The 12,888-nt window shown below is 36.2% G+C and overlaps 1 protein-coding gene across 2 annotated transcripts in view; it reads left to right on the top strand.

Annotated features, from left to right (window-relative positions):
* Positions 1-12,888, top strand: part of LOC110997636 (myosin heavy chain, non-muscle) — a 51,465-nt gene extending 38,577 nt beyond the window's left edge. Inside the window, exons 10-29 of one of the 2 annotated variants that reach the window (XM_045631918.1) lie at positions 55-201; positions 286-414; positions 996-1,116; positions 1,392-1,625; positions 2,096-2,266; positions 3,927-4,089; positions 4,382-4,520; positions 4,666-4,797; positions 4,974-5,139; positions 5,652-5,755; positions 6,046-6,174; positions 6,350-6,598; positions 6,827-6,997; positions 7,392-7,646; positions 7,803-7,922; positions 8,263-8,412; positions 8,818-9,000; positions 9,374-9,537; positions 10,028-10,072; positions 11,140-11,268. In XM_045631918.1, coding sequence (XP_045487874.1) covers positions 55-201; positions 286-414; positions 996-1,116; positions 1,392-1,625; positions 2,096-2,266; positions 3,927-4,089; positions 4,382-4,520; positions 4,666-4,797; positions 4,974-5,139; positions 5,652-5,755; positions 6,046-6,174; positions 6,350-6,598; positions 6,827-6,997; positions 7,392-7,646; positions 7,803-7,922; positions 8,263-8,412; positions 8,818-9,000; positions 9,374-9,537; positions 10,028-10,055 — 2,955 coding nt within the window. In that variant the 3' untranslated portion in view covers positions 10,056-10,072; positions 11,140-11,268. Of the gene's footprint in view, positions 1-54; positions 202-285; positions 415-995; positions 1,117-1,391; positions 1,626-2,095; positions 2,267-3,926; positions 4,090-4,381; positions 4,521-4,665; positions 4,798-4,973; positions 5,140-5,651; positions 5,756-6,045; positions 6,175-6,349; positions 6,599-6,826; positions 6,998-7,391; positions 7,647-7,802; positions 7,923-8,262; positions 8,413-8,817; positions 9,001-9,373; positions 9,538-10,027; positions 10,073-11,139 lie in introns of both variants that reach the window. The other variant, XM_045631917.1, reaches the window with a different exon arrangement.

Raw genomic sequence — 12,888 nt, 5'->3', positions numbered from 1 at the left:
TATTTTCTAATTAGTATGTAATGTAAGTTTTATCATATTTGAATGCTCTTTCAGGATCTGGAAGAGCAGTTAGAAGAAGAAGAAGGCGCTCGCCAGAAATTACAACTGGAGCGAGTGCAGTGTGATGCCAAACTTAAGAAGCTAGAAGAGGAACTCGCTCTCACTGAGGACACCAACCAGAAACTCTCCAAGGAAAAGAAGGTATTCAGAATTTTAAAATTTTAACTGAACTTAAATTTACCATATACCAAATATCAATATCTCAATGTATAATATAATTTTCAGTTACTGGAAGAGCGTGCCAACGACTTGTCTCAAGCCTTAGCAGAGGAAGAGGAGAAGGCGAAACATTTGAGCAAACTCAAGACGAAGCAAGAGTCGGCCATCGCTGAATTAGAAGAGAAACTTCTTAAGGTATATATATATATATATATATATTGATTACTGAAATTTAGCCTTCGTTTTAAACCTCAGTTATTCCAAGGACAATTCGCGTTTGTGATGTTCAATCCTTACATGGAAGCTTCAAAGTGCCCCACGGGTGTATCAGATGGTTGACTAAAAAGGAAAGAAAAGGATACATTAGTTACATTAGTTAATATATTATACATAGGTTAACGGACCTTTTTCATTGTGTGAACTGACAAAAGTTATATTAATTGTTAGTTTACATAGTTGTTGATTTTTTTGTAGTGAAACTTTAAGCGCGTGAGGGTAAGATTCTTACGTAACGTCACGAGTATGTGCAGCGTTTTTGTCGAAGAAAAGGGAGAGGGCGATTGAGACAGATTGAGAGGGAGTGAGAAAGGGATATTGAGAAAAAATAAACGCTATTGGTTGATGTATTTGTTTAGTAGTTACATATCAGAACTTTAGATGGAAAATCGGTCGCATCTTGTGCAGTAAACGCATTTTTTTTATTATCATTAGCATATATACAGTATGTGAACAGTGTGAATATATACAAATGTATAGTGTATTTCTTTATATTTAAGGATCATCAAATGAGACAAGAAGTAGAGAGAGCCAAGCGTAAGATAGAGACTGAGTTGCAAGATGTGAAGGAGCAGCTCGTCGAAAAGAAGGCGCAGATTGAAGAGTTGCAGATTGTACTCGGTGAGTAGAAGTAGATCGTGCCCTAATATAATTATTATTTTGTAACGAGGACTTTGCAATATTAAATAATATATGATCAACATTTTTCACCTATTCAAGTCAAGTACAGTCAAGAACACCTGTAACATAATATCATAAACCATAATATATTTGTTTTATGTAGGAAAATATAAAATAAAAAATATAATATATATTCATTCAAATAAAAATTAAAGTTTAAAAATGTAGCGTGGTTTTCTTTTAAAGTAATAGTTTAATTTGTATATTCTTTTTAGCAAAACGCGAAGAGGAACTGGCTGCGGCCATCAGTCGCGCAGATGAAGAGGGTGCCCAACGTGCGTCTGCGCAGAAATTGGCCAGGGAAGCGGAGGCGGCCCTCGCCGAGGCCCACGACGACCTGGAGGCTGAGAGGAATGCACGAACCAAGGCGGAGAAGTTGCGAAGGGACCTCAACGAGGAGCTGGAGGCTCTTAAGAGCGAGCTGCTGGACTCACTCGACACGACTGCTGGTGAGAATCATTCTTTATATAATATTTTATTATTCTCCATGCAAGCGAACCGTTTGTTAGATGGATTACAGATTATATTTTACACTTTGCGTAACTTTTGAACATATTTTAATTATTTGTAATATGTCAAAGTTAATAAAATCTATTCATTTATTTTACATACATGCACAATCTATTAGGAATCATTGTTTAATTACATAGTATGCATCTGTATATCATCAGTTTAAAATATAGATTCTGTTTGTTTTGTTTTTGTTGAAGGTACAGCATCACCATCAGGTTCTAGGCTTTATAAGAGATCCGATACCTTTTTTATTATAAAATATTTTATTATATACATTTTTTATTAAAAAAATATAATGTAGACTGTTTAGTAAGAAATTTATACAGACTTACCATATCTGATAAAAATCTGCGTAAAAAAAAATATATGTACATGAATCTTGGTTCTAAATAATCCATAATTTCAGCTCAACAAGAGCTCCGTTCCAAGCGGGAGCAAGAGGTGGCGGTTCTGAAGCGAAGCCTCGAAGAAGAGGCTTCTTCTCATGAAGCGACCATCGCGGAACAGAGGCACAAGCACTCGCAGGAGCTCCAGTTGCTCAACGAGCAGCACGAGCAGATGAAGAAGACCAAAGCTGGTAAGCCTTCATCTTTACTAGGGGAGATACGAGAATGGCCAGTTATACATACAAGCCTATCCTGCCAGTCATACTTATAAACCTTGTATAAAGACCTGTAGTTTGGAAAAACTTGAAAACTTTATTCTCAGTTTTAATAAAGTGTAGTATTTTTTCTATGGAAATTACTTTTCATATGATTTTATCAAAAATAACACATACAAGAATAAGGGATATTAGGAGAAAATACCGTAGATATTGATAATTAATATTTAATTAAAAAAAAAAAAATTTTTAATCTGACTCGCTACATGTCGTTTATTTCTTTCAAATCTTATGTTTTTCTCCATTCCCTTGATTGGAATAAAAAAAAAAAAGGATGTTATTTTATTTGATTCAGTTCCATTCCCAGACGAGACAAGTTTTTTTTATTAAATCATTGAATGTAGTACTACTAATACATTTTAATATAAAATAAAATGCTCTTTCAGCAAAATATTCTATCTACGATACTTACGGTACTTTCCCTTGATATTCCATAGTCTTGGGACGCCCTATATAAATATACTATTGTATGCACAATTTCTATAGGTTCATTTTTTGTTTTATCTGTATATACACATACTGGCCATCAAAATACTTCTTTATTCAAAAAGCAGTCGCCATTGTGACAGTTTCACAAATTATGCCAAGTCTTTTATGTATTATTTATTGTTTATCTTGTAAATTTTGAATGTAATATTTTTATACAATGGCTAAACCGGATCGTAGACAGAAAAATGTGACTTTCGGTCTGTCGAAGGATGATAATTATGAGGTGGAGAAATCGTGGCAGGGAGAGGAAGTGAACGCTTTCACTTCGACGAGAGATTATTGGCAGCACAGGTGTCGGGAGTCGCCTCCTGATAAAAACGATTTGGCCATACATTGTAATATGTTTTCTTACGTAAACATCTGCGAACGGAGATAATTATTTATTTATTTGCTGATTATAGTTTTTTATATATGAGTTATTAGACACATGTTTGAAGGCATTTCATATCGTAATCTACAGAAAGTTTTTGTACCGATTTTCTCCCCTGCAATATAGTTTTCACTAAAAAGATACATAAAAGCTACGCCCCGGCTACTACGGAAGTACTTACAGTATTCATGGGCAAATTCTTAATGCTATAAGTAAAAGTATAAGTTGCTAATATTTAAATTAGAATATGTTATACATATTTTAATGTTGCTGTAGGTTTTTGTGAGTGGTCTCCGATCTATATAATACTCTTACGCGATTTCCCAAGTAGTTGATTCCAGTAACGACCCTTGACAAGTAAAAATTTTGGGTGGATAATTTTCGAAAATTTTGAAATTATATTTACCTACATACTTATTCATTAGTTATAAATTCACTCTTCTGCTTCTTTATATTTACTTTCATTGGAGACTCCACACACTAACTTGTACACACACATGTGTGACGCGTCGCGTAATGTTTTTTGCGAATTTTTTGTAGATAGCGTAGAAGTTTAACATGGAAGACTTATATGCCTTAAGTAATCCCCAAATCTTACACATTGTAATAATTATTAAACGTTTTTATATTTATTATTATATTCATCCAGAATGCAATTTCACATATTATAAATTGGCTTCATCATTCGTGATAAATATCCTGAAAATAATGTTCCAGCCCTCGAGAAAGCCAAACAGCAGCTGGAAGCCGAGAACGCAGATCTCGCGACGGAGCTGAAGAGCGCAAGTGCCGCTCGGGCAGATGGAGAAAGACGCCGGAAGCAAACCGAGGCGCAGCTTCAGGAACTCGTCGCCAAGCTGCAAGAAGTCGAAAGAACTAGGTCAGTATTGCTTGTGCAACGTTGTGTGTTGATTAGTTAGTAGTTAGTTACTAGTGCGGGTAGAATCCATTTATTGAAAGAGCTTATGAATGAAGGTTTAAAATAAACATTAGTGGTATCAAATTTAAAAAAATGAAGTATAAATGAGAATCTTACAGCGATTTACAACTACAGCAGGCCCTATGCTGTCGATCCAGCGAGATCTAGGCCAACCTACTGGCCTCTGACTATACTAAACTTCAATTCTCAAAAAAAGTATAAATCAAATGCAATACAATAATTGTATTTTCAGGTCTGAAGTATCAGAGAAATGCATCCGACTCCAGAGCGAAGCTGAACAAGCTCTGCAGCAGCTGGAACAGGCAGAGTTGAAGGCTTCGGCCGCTGCTAAACATGCCGCGACCGCTGGAGCGCAGCATGCTGAGGCACAGGTAAGTGGCCCGGGGCAAGGTTTTTTAGAAAAAAAAAATGCATTTAAGCAGTATTTAAAAAAAACTACCAGAATGAAACAAGGTAAAATACTTGTAACATAATAAAATTATGCCAATTTAATGAATAACATAATCTGTCTTACAGGCTCTCTTAGAAGAAGAGACGAAACAGAAGTTAGCTCTTCAAACCCGTCTGCGCAACGTGGAGCAACAGCTAGAGCAAGCCAGAGACCAGTTGGAGGAAGAAGAAGAGGCCAAGAGGAACTTTGAGAAGCAGGTTTGTAACTCTTTATTTCGTCTCGTGATTTAACAGCTTGCCTGAGATCCAAAAAGTCGATGGCTGTGTGTCGAAACAGGAGGCTTCATTTTGTAGTTGCACACACTTAGCAATATCACATCAATCTAGATTTGATGCTGACGGTATCTCATCAAAGTCAACTTAAAATTATCCAGGTGGTAGCATTGACCCAGCAAGTGGCAGACGCCAAGAAGAAGGCGGAAGAGGAGGCCGAGGTGGCGGCGGCACTCGAGGAGCAGCGCAAGAAGCTCAGCAAGGACATGGAAGCCATGCACAGGCAGCTGGATGAGTTGCGACAGGCAAACGACAAGCTGGACAAGAGTAAGTGTTTTATATGTATTTAATATCTTGTGTTTGTCATTGTTTGCGACTTTATACTTAACCAGAATTTATAAAATATTTCACTTTTCTTTCGATTTTTAATTCCTTAGAATTCTGACAGCTATAATATTCTGACATGTCAGGGATGACAAACCTTTTTGGCCGGGTAGATTTTTTAATTACAGTACAGAGTCTGAACAGAGCCGATAGATACATTTAAAAAAGGTTTACTAAACCTGGACTCAGTAGGCAGTGATGCCAGCTAAAGAAATAATAAAGATTATTCAATTTTTTTTTGTATTAGGTTACTCGAGTAAATAAATTGTGAACTTTTTAGTAGCAACACTTTGGAAATGTCAGACTTCTACGGAATAAAATAGAGTATAATCGAGGTTTATCTCATGGTCAAGTCAAGTTGTTTTAAACGCTGGGGCATGGGGCATTGACAATTCTGTAATGGAATAAATCTTTAACCAATCTGATACAAATATATTGTAATATTGTATTATCAGGTAAAAAGAAGATCCAAGCTGAGTTGGAAGACACGAACATAGATCTTGAGGCGCAACGGGCCAAGGTGCAGGAGCTGGAGAAGAAACAGAAGAGCTTTGATAAGGTCATTTATATTTCGATTAATTTAATTTGTATGATACTACGATATATGAAGAGTTTTTAAAACCAACACAAAATCTTGATTATACTATATACAAGTTTCTAATTGTAATTTTTCAAAAATTCGAATTCAACACATTATTTTATGAACACGTCAAAACCTCGCTTGGAAACAACAAGGGTTTTGTGTCACGTGACCATTTTTTTTATTTCTGTTTGCCTATTTGTATTCTGTTTGAATATTTTTATATTGATTTATTCGCATATTTATTATTGTTTTTTTCTTACCTTTAGGTGGTGGCGGAAGAGCGTAGCGTGGCGGAGCGTTACGCAGCGGAGCGTGATGCTGCCGAAAGGGACGCACGAGACAAGGAGACCCGCGTGCTTAGTCTCACTAGGGAACTCGATGACGCCGCTGAGAAGGTATTTATATTTATTTTATAAAAAAATACCCGTTTAAAACGGCGAAAAAAATAACAATAATAAAGAACTCAAAAATGTTGTAAATACAAAAATAAATAAGAGATTCTTTTTCTATTTCTTTAAAATTAACTTTGAAACTGCCAAATATAAACAATATTATAATTTTAATTTACAGATTGAAGAGTTGGAACGCTCGAAACGTCTCCTACAATCGGAGTTGGACGAACTGGCGAACACCCAAGGCACGGCCGACAAGAACGTACACGAATTGGAGAAGGCCAAGCGGGCGTTGGAGTCTCAGCTGGCGGAACTGAAGGCGCAGAATGAGGAGATAGAAGACGACTTGCAACTCACGGAAGATGCCAAGTTGCGTCTAGAAGTTAACATGCAAGCTATGAGAACGCAGTTTGAAAGGGATTTACAGGTAAAGAAAGTTATTTGAGTTTTGTCTACATTTAAGTACTAGAAACTGCAATTATGGCTAAAGCCAAGAAAATAGGAGAAGATAATTAATTATCTTCTCTTCTTTTGCTTTCTAAATGGAATTGCTATACTATTTTTTTATTTCTGTTGTTCAGAGGTTTAGATGATGTAGTAATTTTTGTGTCGAGTAGTATAAATGTTTGAAGTAATCCATGAATGAAATGAACAGGCGAAAGAGGAACAAGGCGAAGAGAAACGTCGGGGCATCGTGAAGCAGCTTCGCGACTTGGAAGCTGAGCTCGAAGAGGAACGTAAGCAGAGGGCAGCTTCGCTTGCGCATCGTAAGAAGCTTGAAGGTGACCTCAAGGACGCCGAACAAGCGCTTCATCTCGCTAACAAGGTAAAAATCGCTATACGATATGTTGTATATGTTATTAATATTTTTTTTGTTCAAGCGATTTTCTTTTGGGTTGAGGGATGGGGGGGGGGGTCTACGATATATATTACGGCGCACCACATGGAGGGGAGAGGGGATCAAAAATGTTTAAATTTAAACGTAATATTTGAACGATATATGAGTAAATTTAAAATGATGTTTATTTCATATTGTCGTTAACAAAAAAAAGAGAGATTGATTGATTTGACGATGAGAAATTAGCAACTTTTAAAATGTCTACAAAATTTATGCTATATATAGCTTTTTCAACAAATAATGCACCAAAAATCGTACATAACATATAATTTATATATTGATCTAGTGCCGTGTAGATGTAGGATATAAATATCTGTTGCAGGTGAAAGAGGATGCCGTAAAACAAGCGAAGAAGCTGACAGTTCAGCTCAAGGAAGCGGTCCGCGAGGCGGAGGAGGCTCGCGCTGGTCGCGAAGAGAGCGCTGGTCAGGCGCGCGAGGCCGAACGACGAGTGAAGGCGCTCGAGGCCGAAGCTCTCCAGCACGCAGAGGAGTTGGCCGCAGCTGAGAGGGCGCGGAGGCATGCCGAGTGCGAGAGGGACGACCGTGACGACGAGCTCACAGCTGCCGCTGCAAAGGTAAAGGGGACCTGCAAAAGGCTTAGGGTCACATCATGTAAACTACTACTAAATAAATAAAAGTATATAATTGTTGTGGATAAATAAGAAAGACTTTTTACCCCCTTTCAATTATTGAAAAGTATGTGTATTAATATTCATTTAAATGTGTTCCAGGTGACGTTGCTAGTCGATGAAAAGAAACGCCTCGAAGCCAGAATTGCAGCACTCGAAGAGGACCTAGATGAGGAACAATCCAACAACGAGATACTCAATGACAGACTTAGGAAATCACAGGTATTGTTTTCGATTCACATTTCAAGCTACGATAACGATAATCATTAAATTCTTTAAAAAACATTACTTTCTTGACAACAAAGTCAGTAAAAACATATTTATATTAATATTTATTTTAATTTTATACGCATATCTTTTGAAACTATCAAATTTATTATAAAGAGATAACGTACGTAGGTATGTAAATGTTTACTAAACATGATTCTTGGGAATTTTCATCGAACGAAAATCATTAAATTCTTGAAAGAAAAAACATTACTTTCTTGACAACAAAGTCAGTAGTATTTATGATTGATTTATTTAATAGATTCGGAATTAAAAATGACCTCTAATATTTCAGAACCAAATCGAGCAGTTGACGATGGAGCTGGGCACCGAGAAGTCTGCCACGCAGAAGTTGGAGAGCGGCAAACTGGTGCTGGAGAGGCAAAACAAGGAGCTCAAGGCCAAGTTGGCCGAACTCGAGACCGCTGGACGCGCCAAGACTAAGGTAACGTACTCCTGCATTGTACTGAAAAGATAAATGAAAGTATGAACATACATAATTCTATTATTGCTACTGTAAATATAAGATCTATTTTTATTTTATTTTAAAACCATTACACAATTAAACTAAACAGTAAAATATTTTTTTACGTTTATTTAGTTACGGTTAAAAAAGAGATCCAGAAAAATTCTGATAATTTTGCTAAGTGTGGATACACATATTAAATCTTGTATTTTATATTGTTTATGTATCTGTGTGCTGAACTTTGGCAAGCTAAATAAAATTAAAAGAAAATACAATTAAATTAAATATATCGATGAAAAATTGCATTATAATCAATTTGTCTTGTTTCACAAAAGTAACAAACTGTTTTTATTTAATCTGCAAATTATAAATAAATATTTACAGGGCGTGATTACCTCCCTTGAGCTGAAGGTGGTGAATCTAGAAGAGCAACTGGAAGCAGAGAGCCGCGAACGACTGGCGCAGCAGAAGGCATCCCGGAAACTGGACAAGAAGATGAAGGAGCTGGCGCTGCAGCTGGATGAAGAAAGGAGACACGCTGATCAGTACAAGGAGCAGATCGAGAAGGTATATCATTTTTTTTTTAAGTTTTGTTTCTTTGGGTTATGTAGTAAGCTAGTAATGTCGTCATCATAGTTGAAGAGTTTGTGTCAAATTTTAATAATTAAAACATAAGTACATACAAAATAATGATCAGATATTACATTGTCTGTTTTTCTAAATGTAAGATTTAATAACTAGTCTTGTTATTTAATAGATCAAATAAATAAAATATAATCATCTTATATTTCATTTCCATGCCTATTCATATGTGGCGGATTTTTGTAATTTATGTAACTAATTGTAAGACTATTCTGGCAAATAAACGATTTGATTTGATTTGATTTATCTTTCATGTGCCATGTAATTTCATAATTAATGTTTGTAATGATGATTTCAGATGAACAACCGCGTAAAGGCTCTGAAGCGACAGCTGGACGAGTCCGAAGAGGAGGTGCAGCGTGAGAAAGTGGGCAAACGAAAAGCTCAAAGGGAGTACGAGGACCTGCTCGAGACCCACGAGACCCTCGCCAGGGAGTGCACCAATCTGCGGAACAAGCTCAGGTACATTATTGTAGGGAAATATTCAAATGCCTTCAAATGTTCAAAGAAACTGGTACATACTAAAGTTAGCATATTCTGCTCACACTTTTCCCCAAATTTGTTTTAAAAGATAGACTTTGACATAGATATTACATTATGAATCATACCATTATAGTCAATTCTTATGTTATTGTGTACACCATCACATTATTAAAATATATAATGCCAACTAGCTTAATTAGCCGTTTACTGAACAGGCTAGGCGGCTAATGAAGTGAGTTGGCTGCCACATAAATATTATGGCATCAATGTGTATAGATCATCTTTAAGCTATCTGATGAAAAGGTGTCAATATTGAGTCTGGTCTGATTCATTATTTATTTATTAATAAAACAAAATGTGATGGTTGAACACAAATTGTTCACAATTTCTCCTTCCACTATCAGTTAGGATTACTGTATAGGCAAACTTGTATATGTATAATAAGAAGGTAAATGAATATGTTGTGTAGGCCAACGTTGCCAGAGGATAGCGACTAGCTCCCTTCGACACTGAGGTAACAAGCCTATATTGCACCGACATTCGCACTGTTCTTCACTTTTGCCTAACATAAGTCATATTCTGTCACTTCTTGAAAGTAAATAATAATAATATAGCCTTTTATTCAGATCAACTTTTTAGATACACATATAAACATAGATTACATAAAAATAAGTATAAGAAAAAAAAGAAAGCTTCTTGAAAGTTGGAATAATAAAATAACATAAATTCAGTTTGCACTCTGTTTTTTCTAAGAATATGAAGAAAAAAACGTCATTTGTAAAATACTAAGTCATTGTTTATGATGAATCAGTGCGAATGAAGGTTCAGCTTCCAAAGCGATAACAAAACTAGCTATTAATATGTATGTTTGTTTGTAATCTAAACGTAAAGGGTAGGTACGAATTGGCTGTTTCACATTTTGTGTCAATTACATTTGTATACAATTTAGCATTCATTTGTTAATAACATTTTATCTCACATAATATACTTAACAGTCATTTTGCCTGTACACATTATAAGGTATTTATTTAACAATGTTCTATGTAATATAATTAAATTGAATAATTATTGTAACACATAACAATGACATTTTGAGCCGACTTCAAAAATAGTAGTTTGTTGGAATTGGATAGGTAGGCTTCCAAATCATATAAATATTTGTTTTGTATTATTTTAGATAATGATTTTAAGATACAGTTCTTGCACATGATCCATCATGTTTCTTTTAAGTTTTTTACTAGGATTACTAGGGTTGCTTGGATGAGATTGCTTGTTAGTGATAACGTAGCCCGTTGCATCCCTGATAGTTTTTATGTATTCTGTTATTTGTTTTGTATTTGTATGAAGCGTGATAAAATCAATAAATATATAATTACATAGTTTGTGAATTCAATTGACATGAAGTTGCAGAAGTTTTATAAGAATTCATGTTTAACTTGTGTATAAGATTGTGTATACTCACAGACACTCGTCACTGCGCTAAATTGAAATATTCTTAATATATACTATGTGCCTAACATATCGTATCTACTACACTATGAAAAGTTATATTTGTTTATAATAGATTTCCATGTATTTCAGAAGGCAAGGCGGAGGGGCCATCGGCCTGTCGGGCGCGTCTTCGTCTACTCGTGTGAAGAGGTCCTCTTTGGCGCCGGGCCACGCCTCCGGAGACGAATCGTTCGATGACGTCAACGACACGGCCAACAGCCTCGAGTAAACGAGCGAGCTCGGACGAGCGGCATCTCTTATGTTACTGTTTAAAATTTAATCGTTTTGGAGAAAGACCAGAAAGTGAAAGTTATCAGCTTAAAAGCGTAGTCTGTTTGATGTTAGGTTAGTTTCGAAATTATTTATTGTTCGCTCGTCCGTACGCAATATGTATCAAACACGTATCTTAAGCGAAACCGGAAGCCTCTGTATCTGCGATTGAAATTGCCCGTCGCGTGTCGGTCGCTTGCCGATTACTATTTAATCGAGTAGTTTTGATGACAAGCGACATTGTGTCCTGTATATTGTTTCATATTATGAAAAGCGATGTCAATTGTGTATACATGAGGTTTTGACAACTCTGCGTTAGAATTGAAAATTTTGTAAACCCCAAACTTGTTCGATCGTGACCTGGTGCTCAATTTTTTAACTGTTTTAGAAGTAATTCAGGGTTGCCATAGATGAAACGTTATTTTTGAATGATATTCTGAATATTACAATTTGTATTGAAAATTAGCCGATTCGGTTCACCCCTACCAGTATTAATATCGAGACATTCCTAAAGTATCGAGTTCCATCGCTTCGACTCGGTCGAGCGTTGGTTGTTACTGCGTGATATTGTAGCTTTGCCGCGAAACTGAGTTACTTACCGCCCTTTTTTCTTCTCAACCGAAACCTCTCTTATTTATGCTCTAACGAAATTCACTAATTTCTGTCTTTACCGATTAGTAACTCATTTTCGTGGTAGTTTAAATTTTTTATATAATTCGGTCGTAAAAGTATTAGCGGCGTTGGGGTTCGGCGTCGCATTTACAGCGACCGACGTCGAGACTGGGCGTTGCGACAATACAGTTTTATATTCACCCGACATTGAAATCGTAGCCAGAGGACGCACCTCTAACATCGTGTATATAAGTATCAGTGTCATCCACTGAGCGCTTAGTTGCCATAAAATTATTAAAGCTAGTTGTAAGGTGTGAACGGACGCGTCGGTGAACGTTTAACACTTTTGTACTTACTAGAAAATAATCTAGGCTCGAGGCCGCGGCCGACGCGTCCGCGGTGGGTTTTAAATTTCCTTAGTCTGGCGCCGTCCGTCGTCTATGTAAATAATTGGCGACGGCCAGCTTTTGGCGATCGATGATTATATTTAAAGGGAAACGATTTCCATTTTGGAAACCAGTTCGAACCGAATCGATCGTCGGAGCCGACATTATACATTGTGGTATTATCACTTACAAGTATGCGCTAGGACCGCTTGCTTTATTTAGATTTAGATAAGTTAGAAAGATATCGTGGCCTTTGGTTCTCGACGTGGCGCCGCTGCGTCCGCGCCACGGACGGACGCTAACCAATATTGTATGACAAACGATAAACTTTGTATCTTCGCATTTTATACGTTATTATACCCGAGTCTTAATTTTATTGACCTCTTTTTTATTATGAAGTTTTCTGATTAATATAAAATTTAAATGTAAGTAAACCATTGAAGCATAAACATATTTTACATAAATATTATATTTAATTATTAACAATATTGATAATTGTAAAATTGGCCATAGGTTGTAACAAGTTATCGGTTGGTATGCCAATTAAACAATTTTTCATGATTTTTAATAA

Source organism: Pieris rapae, chromosome 17 (assembly GCF_905147795.1).
Source record: "Pieris rapae chromosome 17, ilPieRapa1.1, whole genome shotgun sequence".
In the NCBI taxonomy this organism is placed as follows: Eukaryota; Metazoa; Arthropoda; class Insecta; order Lepidoptera; family Pieridae; genus Pieris; species Pieris rapae.
This window is presented reverse-complemented; position numbering and strand designations above follow the sequence as displayed.